At 35.1% G+C, this 12,394-nt stretch overlaps 1 protein-coding gene across 1 annotated transcript in view; it reads right to left on the minus strand.

Annotated features, from left to right (window-relative positions):
• Positions 1-7,254, minus strand: part of fam204a (family with sequence similarity 204 member A) — a 28,106-nt gene extending 20,852 nt beyond the window's left edge. The window contains exons 1-5 of the mRNA XM_007566915.2: positions 6,875-7,254; positions 6,727-6,808; positions 6,623-6,653; positions 4,365-4,467; positions 2,373-2,462 (exon numbers count right to left, since the gene is read on the minus strand). Coding sequence (XP_007566977.1) covers positions 2,373-2,462; positions 4,365-4,467; positions 6,623-6,653; positions 6,727-6,808; positions 6,875-7,108 — 540 coding nt within the window. The 5' untranslated portion in view covers positions 7,109-7,254. The remainder of the gene's footprint in view (positions 1-2,372; positions 2,463-4,364; positions 4,468-6,622; positions 6,654-6,726; positions 6,809-6,874) is intronic.
• Between the last annotated feature and the right edge of the window lie 5,140 nt (positions 7,255-12,394).

Here is a 12,394-nt window from a genome sequence, read left to right on the forward strand (position 1 = left end):
GTGTTTCCTTTAGCCATAAAATTACGCAAATGGAAATTTCAAAAATGAATTTGCTTAATGGAAACATGGCAATTTAGAAAAACTCAAGTTTTCAATAAAAACTTTTTGGCCTGGAGTTTTTATTTTTTTTTATTAAAATAGATGTCTTTCACTAAAGTACATTGGAAACATTTTTTTTATCACCTCACATGAGTCACATGATCAACAACTGGATGTTACTACATGCAGGAACGACAAAGACGACAACAGGAAGTAGTTGGAAGACGATGGTTTGTTGTTTTTCTGGCTCCAGCAGATCTCTCACAGCATCACCGTTCATTAAAAGCCGTTTGTCGCTTTAACGCGTTGAAGCCATAGTTCCTCTGAAAAACTACAACGTCCCCAAAACGCCCCACATGCAGACGTTTCCAGGTAAAACTGGCTTGTCGTGTAACCGTTAACATCCGTTGATGTAATGATGTATCGCATGAATAAGCTTATTCATGAGTGATTTTAATTTACACCACAGTTTAAAATAGTTTTTTCAACATTAACCGAATATAGACCAAGAAATGGAGTTGCAGATAATTACTGAAAGTCTTCCAGGTCCTGAAACAGTGAAACACCCCCAGCATATTACCAGCCTGACAACACGAAGTAGGCTAAGAGATCTCCAAAAACATCAAATCCTGATCTACAGAAACAAAACTGAAGGTTCTTTCCCACCAGCCATGCTTAGTCAGCTTTAATCAGTTTGACTGGAAAGTCCACTTTTTGATGGGAGGTGTGAATGCTAATCAAACTCTGGTCCACCTACAAACCTCGGTCTGGGTTGTAGGTCACGATTCAGCAAAAAGAAAGATATATTGGGCAAAACAGCCTCCATGGGGAAAACATCTCCTGAGCAAATTTAGGTCAGTCTTTTCACGTTTCCCACAAAACATCTCAATGATCACCAAGACAAAAAAAGAAGCTTTTTCCAAGATGTTTGCCTGCTTAGTTGTTGCATTTAGTTGTTTAAGTAAAGTTTACATCTAAATTCAATAAACTTTAAAGTTGGCAAACCGAAAAATAATACAAATACGGTTTACTTGTAAGTTGAATCCTCCATCTTAAGCAATGCATGAAACAGAAATTGGTTGTTACTGTTTCATCATATTTGACACAGAATACTCCATCAATAATGACTTATTTACAGTGGTTGTATACTATATTTCATAGTTTAGTGTATTTCAATTTATTTTGTGGATTGCAATAAATAAATTTATTTACAATTTATTGTAAAAGAAAATAAGGGGAAAACAATTAGCAGCGGCCTCACCTCGTTCGTTCTGGAACTGCCGACTCTCATATAAACAAACACTGAAAAAACACTAAATCTTACAAAGTATTTTGGCCCAGTTTCTAGTGCAAACTTGCAGTAACTTTTCAACAAGATTTAGAGGCTTGTTTTAAGCAAATAATCTCTTAATATTGATGAAAAAGTGCCAGTTCCATTGGCAGATTATTTTACTTGTAACAAGACATTTTCCCATCTTATAAGTTAATTTATCAAGAACCTTTTAATCAATATTAAGAACATTTTTACTTAAAACAAGCTCCTATATATTGCGAAGAAGTTTCTTTTAAATTAGTTTGCCTTATTTCAAGTGTGCTAAGATATTTTCTCTAGAAACTAGACCAAAATTACTTGGTAATATTTTGTGTTTTTGCAGTAAACAGGGTGAAAATATGAAGTATATTCTTACATTTTCATGAAGGCAAAATTTTGGTTATTATTAAAATGATTTAGCTGAAATTCTGGCTCAACAATAAAACCAGAGCCAACATTTAGTTTTTTTATTGACTGAAGCTCATGTGATGCTGCAAGCAACACAAAACATAAAACAAAGAAGTTGAAGTTTGTTGCAGCTCAGCACTGTATGGCTTTGTCTTTTAAACCAAAATTACATGCATGTGTGTATACATCTGTGCGTGTGTGTGTGTGCGTGCGTGTGTGTGTGTGTGCGTTACATTTTATGCTAAATTACTTCCAAGCCACTCGATCTCCGACGCCAGCCCCAGTAAAACTTCAGGCAGTGCATTTAGGGACACGCACACTTCAAAGGTATGAAACTCTTACCTGCAGAATGATTTAACAGTTGGCTTGAAAGCAATGCAGCCGTTCATTAAAAAGCAGAGCCAAAAGTCCTTTAGACACTGCAGCACTTCAAAACTAAGGGGAGGGCTTTCCATTAACTCAATAGGAAAAGGGCTGCGGGACTGAGCGGCGGATGTCTGCGTGTGTTTTTGTTCCTCTCTGTCTTTGCAGCAGAAAATGGCCACGGATCCATTAGCTTGATTTGTCACAGCGGGCGCAGCCCAAAGATGGCTTATCTATCTGCTGAACGTACCTCTCGACTGGCGAGTCTGTCGCTCATCTCCTCCGCCTTTGCAATGTCCCCTTCAGCGACGGCCTCCTCCATGCTCTTTTCCAGGCCGGACTGCGGATAAAAATTCAGATTTTTTTTCTTTTTTATTTGAAATACGAGCAGAAAGAGAGCGAGAGAAGAAGAAAAAAAAAATCAAAGTAACTTGAAAATTTCCCCCAAGGCTGTATTTTTAATATGATCGCCATTACTACAAATATGTAGATTTCGCCTCACAAATGAAAACCTCTTTGATTGGATATTAGTGAGGAAATCTTGGAAATGCTACAGAGATTACCAATCATAAATGTGATTCTTTAATTACATATTTCCATCACAGAGCCGCTGACAGGCCCCAGGAGCCCAAATCTTCATCAAAGTAAATAAAATACACCAGAACGCAGTCGTAAATATTAATATTTCCACATTAAAGTGGCTCAAAACCAGTTAGTAGTAATATTTTATTTACTACCAACTACTATTTCACTTTGCAGTAAAAATAGTTAAAACGGGGACAATGTACAAAAAACATGAATAAAAGATGCTTTGCACCAGATTTAGCTCAAGCTACTCACAATTTTATTCTCATATGTTTACAGCTTTCTTGTGTTTTTACAAATTTTTTCTCATAATATTACAATGTTACTCTCGTATTATCATCAAGAGTAGTCTTGTGTCATTTCAAATTTTTCTCATATTATGACTATTCTTGTATTTTTATGACTGTATTATTATGTCTTTATTCTTGTATTATTAGAGCTAAGTGCTGAAAATGAGATTAGCCATTGGATGAATCGTGACATTTCTACAGAGCCTGGCAAAAATATTAGAGGTAAACCGTTAAACTGTTTGATATTTCCTTCATCCTGGTTGATCGTGATCGGCTGATATTTATATGAGAGACTAGGGCTGAAAAAAGTTTCTCGATATTAGTGTTTCACATCAGTCGTTATCAATGATTATTAACTATTTTCATTGTTTTAAATACTTCCAAACTATTTATGTGACCTTTCCTCTTTAATTTTCTCTCACGTTGCCATTTATTTTAAAGCAGTCATGAGACAGAAGTGAAACATTAAACTGCTGCTGTGCCAGTTACTCAACAAGCTGTTGCTAGGCAACCAAAGTTTGGAGGGGGGGGGGTTTGAAACTGCTTCTTACCCAGAAGGTTGTTGCTAGGCAACCAAAGAGTGAGTTAACTTTTCAGATTTTTGCTTGTAAAGAATTTTCTAAGTCCTGAATCAACTCCCATGTTACAACGAGGCAACACTTTGACCTGGTTAATACACAACACAAAGTGTAGAAATGGTACAAGAATAAAGTAAGTCAAAATAATATGGGAAGTCGTAATAATACGAGGAAAAAGGTCAAAATAATGTGAGAATAAAGTCATAAAAATACCAGAATAAAATCATGCGACAAAAAGACAGAATATTTTGAGAATCAAATTGCATTATGACAAAAAAGTTATGTAACGACACCAGAATAAACTTATCTTCAAAGAATAAAAATGTAAAGAGAGTAAAGTCGTACAATAAAAAGTCATAACTTGAGAGTAAAGTCGTAATAATATGAGAGAAAAGTTGTAATGATATGTGAATAAACTCACAATATTACCAGAATAAAGTTGCAATATTAGAAAGATGAAGTAACCAGAGTTTGAATAAATTATTTTCAGTTAGAGCTTCTCCTTTTGTCTGCTAACATTCAGACTTCTTCTTCTCTAGAGAAAAAAAAATCACACTTTCATCTGAAGCGCAACAGAAAGGCTAATCTTATCACATAACGTCACAGAACATAATCCCTAATATTCTTCTCTGTGTCAGGTTGAGTCATTACAAAGGATCCACACGTCAAATCGCACGAGACAATCAGAAGACACAGCGGCACAGAGACACAAAGGATGTAAAGGTGTTACTAACAGCAGCTATAGAGACAGAATTAAAGCTCAGAGGACAGGTTGGGAGGCTTCGTTACCTTCGGAGGCGGCTTGGAGCAGGCAGGGGGTTGAAATCGATCGTTCACACCGAAATACTGCTTCAGCTCCTTCCAGTGCTTCTCCCGGCCGTCCTGTCGCTGCCTGACAACAACAAAACATCCAGTTAGCTTTAAGTATATGTGGACAAACAGCACAGCAGGGCAAACTGCAGGTTGGATCATTTAAAATAAACCTTCCTGGTTTGGCTGCAGTGAATGAGAACAGCATTTTGTCATGAAGGAATTACCAGAACATTATTTGATCCAGAAAACAAAACATATTTGGCACTTCTGGCGTCTCAAATGAATTACCAACAAGGACACAGAAATATATCACAAGCTAGATTTTATAAATACAAAATGTCATACTAAGGCCTGACATCAAAAATCAATATATGGTAGATAATATATTCAATATATAGAATATTAACAGAACCGCTGAACCTCAAAGTGGTAGGAATAAAGTAACTCACTCACTCACTCTTTGGTTACCTAGCAACTCACTCACTCTTTGGTTACCTAGCAACTCACTCACTCTTTGGTTACCTAGCAACTCACTCACTCTTTGGTTACCTAGCAACAACCTGTTGAGTAACTTCCACAGCAGCAGTTTCAGGTTTCCCCACCATGCCTCAAAACTGCTTAAAAATGAAAAACGACGCTTTGGAGTGAAAACTGGATAAAACAGGAAAGGTCACGTCTCCAGTTTGGACGTATTTCAGATGTTTAAAACATAAAACTAATCCTTAATTATCAATATCGACTGATATGAAACACTTATATCATGATACATTTTTTAGTCATGTGTTCCAGGCCAATTTCATACTTTTCCAGAGTCACTTTTTCCAGCATTTTCATAACATTCAAGACATTTAGATAATTATTACATTAGCCAAACACAAAACAAGATAATACTCAGGATTTATTTAGATTCAGCAGGGTGGTAAAGGAATACTTTAAAACTTTGCTAAATATAAATTTGAGCGAAGAAAGATTACATGTGGAGTCCCTCAAGGATCTGTTTTTGATACCATCTTATTGTCTCTCTAAATGGACTGGTAGATCCCAGAGTTTAGCATAATGACAAGTATCACTGAAACAATACCAAACTTACAGGGGATGTTGGTGGTGGAAGGATTGGGCTGTGGGATTACTTTTGTTCAAATCAATTCAATTTAAAAAGATACTTTATTCATACCAAAAAGAAATTAAATGTTGTTCCAACACATATTATCAAAGTTTCTTCAAAACGTTGTTGTAGATGCTGATCGTTGTGGGCGGGCCTGTAACAAATTTTACTGGACGATAAATTGTCCCAGTAACTATTATTTATTTATTATTTACAAATCATGTTCAACTAATATAATGACATAACAACATAAGTTCACTGTCTGGAAAACTAATGAACTTTAATTTTGTAGAAAACATTTAACACTTAAACTGGACGACATTTTAAATAAGCAAAATAAAACAACAACCAAAACAATAATTAAAAAAGGAATTAAAGAATACACACAACTGAAACCATAAATAAAATGGATTACAAAGTCTCTGTAAAGAAAATTTCATCCCTTCTGATGAAATATTAATCATCAGAAGGGAAATTACTGATTCATTGCTTATTAGGACAGGATTAGCTGTGGGCAGGAAGAGTCTCCAGTAGCAGTCCATCTTCCTGAAGAAGCCGCTGACTGAAGACACACTGTAGTTGCAGATATAACTGGGATTTTAGTTAAAATGATACCATAAACAGCTGTTAATATCAGTAAGTTTTGCCCCAGACCTTTCATACGTCTGCTAGAAAACTGATTCAGACATCCAGATCAAATGAAAGACCTCAAAGAAAAATGGACGTTTTGGATCGGCCCAGCAAGCGCTGTCAACAAAATCTGCTTCGAATATCTGTGGGGATATTCTCAAAACGGTTTAGGATGAGAAGAGACTCACAATCTGATAGATTTGGAGAAGGTTAAGTGAAAGAAATGTTATGATGCTAACCGATGAAACTGAAGCTAACGATGCTTCAATTAAGTATTTCCCTCTTACAAACTTCACTGTTTCAGTTCAAACTTCAGAATGAAGTAAATATTTTGTCAAGATCTAATGATTTTATATCACAAAACTCTGACATTTTAACAAAAAAGGACATAAAATATTCTATATCCACTCTATGTTTGACAATTAAAGCAGAGTTTATTAAAAAGTACTCATTTGCAGCCTACATAACATTCTTTAACAGGTACGGTGCACATTTTTACCTGTCCTCTGTAGGTTCCTCGCATTTTCTTTCTGTTAATTACAAAATAAGGTAATTAATAAAGTCGTTTTTAAATTTGCTGAGGATATCATGGAGTTTATTTACCTTTTTTGCGTCTTCTTTTTCTTCTTTCGTGGATCTTTGTTGTCTTAATTTCATCTTTCTTTTTCCGGAGCACCTGAAATTTCTGCAGCACACACACAAATAAAGTGAATTCACAGCAGCTTCAATAAAAACAGGAGTTCAGACCTACCTGCCACATCTCCTCGGATATTCCAGGCATGCTGCATGTCCTGGAATCATCGTCGACATCGTTCCTAATCTGAGTGGATTTACCATCATCCGGAAAGCCTGTGTTTTCAGCAACATGGCTTAAATTTCCAGCAGAAAGATTCTCGACAACATCGTTTTCCGGTTCATCCTTCTCCTCCTCGTCTGGACTGAGATCGTCTTCTGTTAAATCTTTGGGTAACAGTCCGCTATACATATCGAGTCACTCATTTAAACACAAAATATACAAAATATTCAGCTTTACTCAGTGAAAAACTCCGGGAAATCCTGAAACTACATAACAGTTTAACACAGGCACTCGTTTCCGGGTAAACATTGTGACGTTTTTGCCGTGAACGCCCTCATTGGCTGATAGCGAATGACGTTGACGAAACGCACCAATGACTGAACGAGGATGAAACTGAAAATGTATTTGGATGTTTCGGTTCAGTCCTTTTTACTACTTTTAGATTTTTATTGATATTCAAATATTTAATTAACTTACAAAAGTGGAATACATTAAAACCCTACTATTTTTTCAGCTGTTCTATTATAAATAATGCTAAAGTGCACATAGATAGCTGGATAACTGGCTAGAAACCTATCTAGCTAGCTAGGTAGATCGATTGATCTGAAAGGTTTTTTTTTTATCTGTCATCTTTTCTTCTAGAAAAGTCATTCATGTCCTGTCAGTAAAAAATGCATAACAACCAGGTGCTGGCTCTAATCCAAATTCTACATTATATAATAATATAAAAATAAAACGTATTGTTTCTACTGTTGCAAAAATATGGTTGTAGCAGTAATGTCATCAATATTCTTTATTCATTGTGATTTAATAATAACGATTAGCAAGCTGCTAAATAGACTTGTGATTTTTAAGTGCTTATTGCATGGAATATTACTATTCTTCATTTTCCTGTTCTTTTTAGAATAACACCAAGCGGATATTCGCTGGTAATTAGTCAGGCTATCTGCTCAGGTAGCCATCCTACAGTTGGCAGCTCATAGTTTTGAAATACTGAGCGTTATTGTGGCACTCTTTTAGGTTGCACACCATAATTTTATGAGGATAAAAATTCCCAAACTGACATTTTTTTCTTTCTAGTAAGTGAAGTAAAAGTAGTACTTTAGTAATAATGTCCCATATCATAAGAACCCTCCAAAAAAAAATCTGAAAACGTTTTTTAAGAGTTAAGGCAGTAGTTGTAAAAACTTGAATAAACTTGAGTGAAAACCACTTCTAATTGAGGTGAGCCAGGCGACTAACAGGTTTGTGAATTACCAGGAGTCATTCAGATGTTAACCTATATTTGTGTCATGTTCTGGCTCAGATAAGCTTCCTTCTATGACCAGTGGTTCGCAATTTGCTTAAAGTGCTCTGGGCATGACATTATTATTAGAATGATTAGCATGCAAATCTTGTATAGCCCCTGGCACTGGCACAGGCATCTACCCTTAAATTGCTCTTTCACGTTCATTCACGTTAGGCCCCCTTTTGGTTGCATCTTAATGCTGGGACCGTAATATACATAAATTATAGCCTGTATTTTGTGTGTCATATAAATGCAGGATAAAGGGTAAAAGACCCATAACTTCAGACATATATAAAAAGGTCAATTGAAAAAGTAGTGCTTTATTTTTAATCCGACTTGATGCTAAAGCTAGCTCATCTACATACTAAAAATATTATTAAAAACTGTTTTTGATGGACAAGCAGTAACAGTATCTGAATATAAATATTGTTATCGGTGAGTTTTGTCTTTGCTTATTTGACATAATTTTGAGTTTATGGGAATAATAATATGCTTACTTTTTAAAAACCAAATCTATTCCAGGATATTTATAAGTAATTATTCTCCTTTTTTCCTGAAATAACAAGAATTAAGTCACAATTTTACCAGATTTTACCACAATTTTTGTGTGCTTTATTACTCTTGACTCATATTATTGTGATTTTATTCTCGTGTCATTGCGTTTTTTCATGTATTAAGACAATTCTGTTAATATTATGAATTTTTTTTGTATGACTTTGCCTTTTCCTTGTATTATTACAACTTTATTCTGCTAATATGACTTAATTCTTGTGTCATTACTCCTTTTTCCTTGCAATCTTCTGAGTTTTTTTTACTTATTTCATCTTTATTTAGATGTTATTCTCATTATTTTGACTTACGTCTTTACGACTAGAATGGCTTTATTCTAGCACGGTGTTTTTCTTGCAATATTATGACTTTTTTGTTTTTCTTCCAATATTAAGACTTTTCTCTTGTTTTTCTTTCAATATTATAACTTTTTTCTTGTTTTTCTTTCAATATTATGACTTTTTTCTTTTCTTTTTTCTTGCAATATTACGACTTTTTTCTCATAATCTTTTTCTCTTAGCCCTGATACTCAGTCTCATAATACCAACTTGAGTTTTTGCCTAAATATAAATAAATAACGTAAAAGTCCTTGACCTTCCTATGATCTTAGAGATTTATCCGGTTTATTTCTGCTGCGTATATTAAAGTTGAGTGATAAAGCTTATGTCATCCTGAACATGTAAAATACATCTCATCCTCAGAAATAGGCCACCATTAACTGGTATCACTCACTCTGCATTATCGCCACTTTAATTACATTTATGACAACGCATCAGAGACTGAAGGTAAACGAAAAGCATCAAGTCAACGTTAAAGCTAAAGAAATTTGATTTCCAGGTTTAAATCATTTTTTTATTGATTAACAGGCTTTGTGTTCTATTTCACAGGTTGAATTAATGTCTCGGCTTCCCCACCATCCATCTTCCTCTCTCTCCCTGGCAATATGCTGCAGTTCATTATTTCTGTCATTTCTTGGTAATTTGGAGTTGGCTGTTTAAAACTTAGAGCCTCTTATTAAGTTTTTGGCCACGGTGGATAAGAGGCAGGACTGTAAGAGCACAGAGATAAACTAATCATCTTAAAACCCTAATTATTAGTATCTTACTGTGACAGACTGTTTTTGCGAGCCAGCCAAATTGAGCCTCAAATGAGGAAAGGCATATCTGTGGAAGTGGTAATAATTTTAAGTCATCTCGATCTGGCTTGGTGTGGCAGAATTCATTAGTGGAGATTAGCGCTGTGTGTACAAAGTAAATGAGATATCTAATAGCAAACGTGGAGGTCTGGGGACTCTTAATTTCCTCGCCAGTATGAGGGATGATGCTAAGAGGTGATTTTATATATTTATATATATTTTTTAATGTGTTGGCTTCGGTTATGTGGATTTGTCTGCACTTAAACCAAGTAGTTAAACCAAATGGTGTCGCTAAACTGCTCACCTCTCACCTTCCTTTGAGTTTCTGCAACAAAAACGAAACCCGAATCAGATTAAAAGCCGCCGTTTTTCTGCCGGGAGTTAATTATGTGTGTAAGGAGAAGGTTGGGGGGAAAAATAATAAGATTACAAAGAATAATTTGCTGATATAATTACACCAAAATTGGGTACACACAATCGTAAAATACATGTATTGCTTGACCCGGGTTAGCCGGTGAAATAAATCCTCCTTCTATAGCCTTTGTTAACTTGTTTTTATCATCTCCAAGTGGTGTTTGTGCAGGCAGTTCAATTTGCATGTGTAATTCCACTGTGCAAATTGACAACAAGTAGATAATTCGAGGAAATGGGCTGGTTGCAGGCCCCTGCTATCTTCCAGAGCCTATTCATTTTGAGGAACCACTGAGGCATGAAACTCATACATCAACTATTTCCTGACAACGCTTTGGCTTATTGTCCCCTAAAATGTCATTACAGCCATTATTTATGAAGCTAATTCATTTATTAAACCATATTTACTCTGACAGAATTTGTTACATTCTGTCCATGTTGTGAGCGTCTGAACATTGTCTCTCAGTGTGGGAATCTGCACAGCTCACAAAGTCTCAAATTAAAGGATTGTCGCCTGAAATAGTTGGAATATTGTAGAAAACTGCAAAGCTTAAAATAAATTCATCCTTTATTGCAGCAACATAATCTCCATGTGAAAACTTAAGAAAAGTCCAGCCTTTAACTTCAGCACTTTTATACAATGGAGGAAAATCCCACTTTAAGAAGTTATTATTTTTACAAAATCGTCATTTTGTATACATAAGACCATTGCAGACAGGGGAAAAAAACAAAGAGGAGTGAATTTGATAATAAAAAAATGAAAAATGTGCATCTAAAAAATATATATATATCTAGGAAAGTATCTAAAAATGTATAGAAACTTTTAAAAGTTGAAAATATGCTACAAAAATATAGGAAATTTCTACAAGAGTCAAAAACTTCAGAATTTGAAAAGTTTAAAATTTTCTACAAAAAGCTCAGAATTTTTTAGATCAATCTCAAAAATCTTCTAGAAATTTTTGAGCATCAAAAGTTGAGAGTTTGTCAAAAACTTAGAAATTTTCTACAAAAACGTTTAACATTTTTTAATTTGAAAAGTTAAAACATTTTCTAGAAAAAACTCTGAATTTTTCTGGAGAAAACATGGAAACTTCTGCGCTTGAAACGTCAGTAAATTTGTAGAAAAAAGCTTGGTAATTGCTGATTTTGAAAAGTTAAAAATGGGTTTAAAAATTAATATACAAATTTCTGATCTTTTCTTTTTAGCAATTTTTTGACTTTTGAAACTCATAAATTTCTAAGGTTTTTCTCGCCACTAACTTTTTCTCAAAAGTTTTTTCTCAAAAGTTTTTTCTTTTGAGAAAAAACTTAGAAACGAATCTTTAGATTAATCTCAGATTAATCTAAAGATTCCTGGATTTTGTCAAACAAATGTTTGACTTTTCAAAAATTTCAAGTTTGTTTTTGAATATATCTCAGATTAACCCCAAATTTTTGAGTTTTCTCTTGCATTTTCAACTTTTCTATCTCAGAAAAGTTGTTTGTAAATTTTATTTGGCAGAAATTTACTCCTTTTTTTCTGTCTACTCTGGGCACAATACACCGTCATAGTTTGGTAACCAGGATTAATCTTCACTTTGCTTCCACACTGGAAACTGGAATTACAAGCAGCACTTCAAAGTTTTGAAATCAGGGAACATTTTTCCAGTTGGAGTGATCAGAGTCTCCTACCTCACTTATTTGTTAGACTCTTTCTGGAATTGGGTAGATGTTGCTCCAAAGTTTATACACGTGTTGCATTGTGACGTCCCAACGCCCCCAGAATCGTGTTTTTGCCCCTCCAGCGTTGTGCGCATGTGTTCGTAGAAGAAAAAAGCCTGTAGTTTTGTAATGAACGCTGCGTTTGCTTCCTAAACGAGCATTAATCAGTTTCAGCGCGTCTCGGGCCGACGGCAGAGACTTTCTGCATCGAGCCTCCTGGCCTGTTGCTGCTGACTTGTGGATCTGTCAGTTTAGTGCAGCACACTTCATGACAGTGTGGATAATTTTCAATTGTGAGCAGTGAAGGAACACACGGTGAACCGGGAGGTGTGTGTGTGTGTGTGTGTGTGTGTGTGTGTGTGTGTGTGTGTGTGTGTGGGCGTGTGTGTGG

Source organism: Poecilia formosa, unplaced genomic scaffold (genome assembly GCF_000485575.1).
Source record: "Poecilia formosa unplaced genomic scaffold, Poecilia_formosa-5.1.2 Scaffold201, whole genome shotgun sequence".
NCBI lineage: Eukaryota > Metazoa > Chordata > Actinopteri > Cyprinodontiformes > Poeciliidae > Poecilia > Poecilia formosa.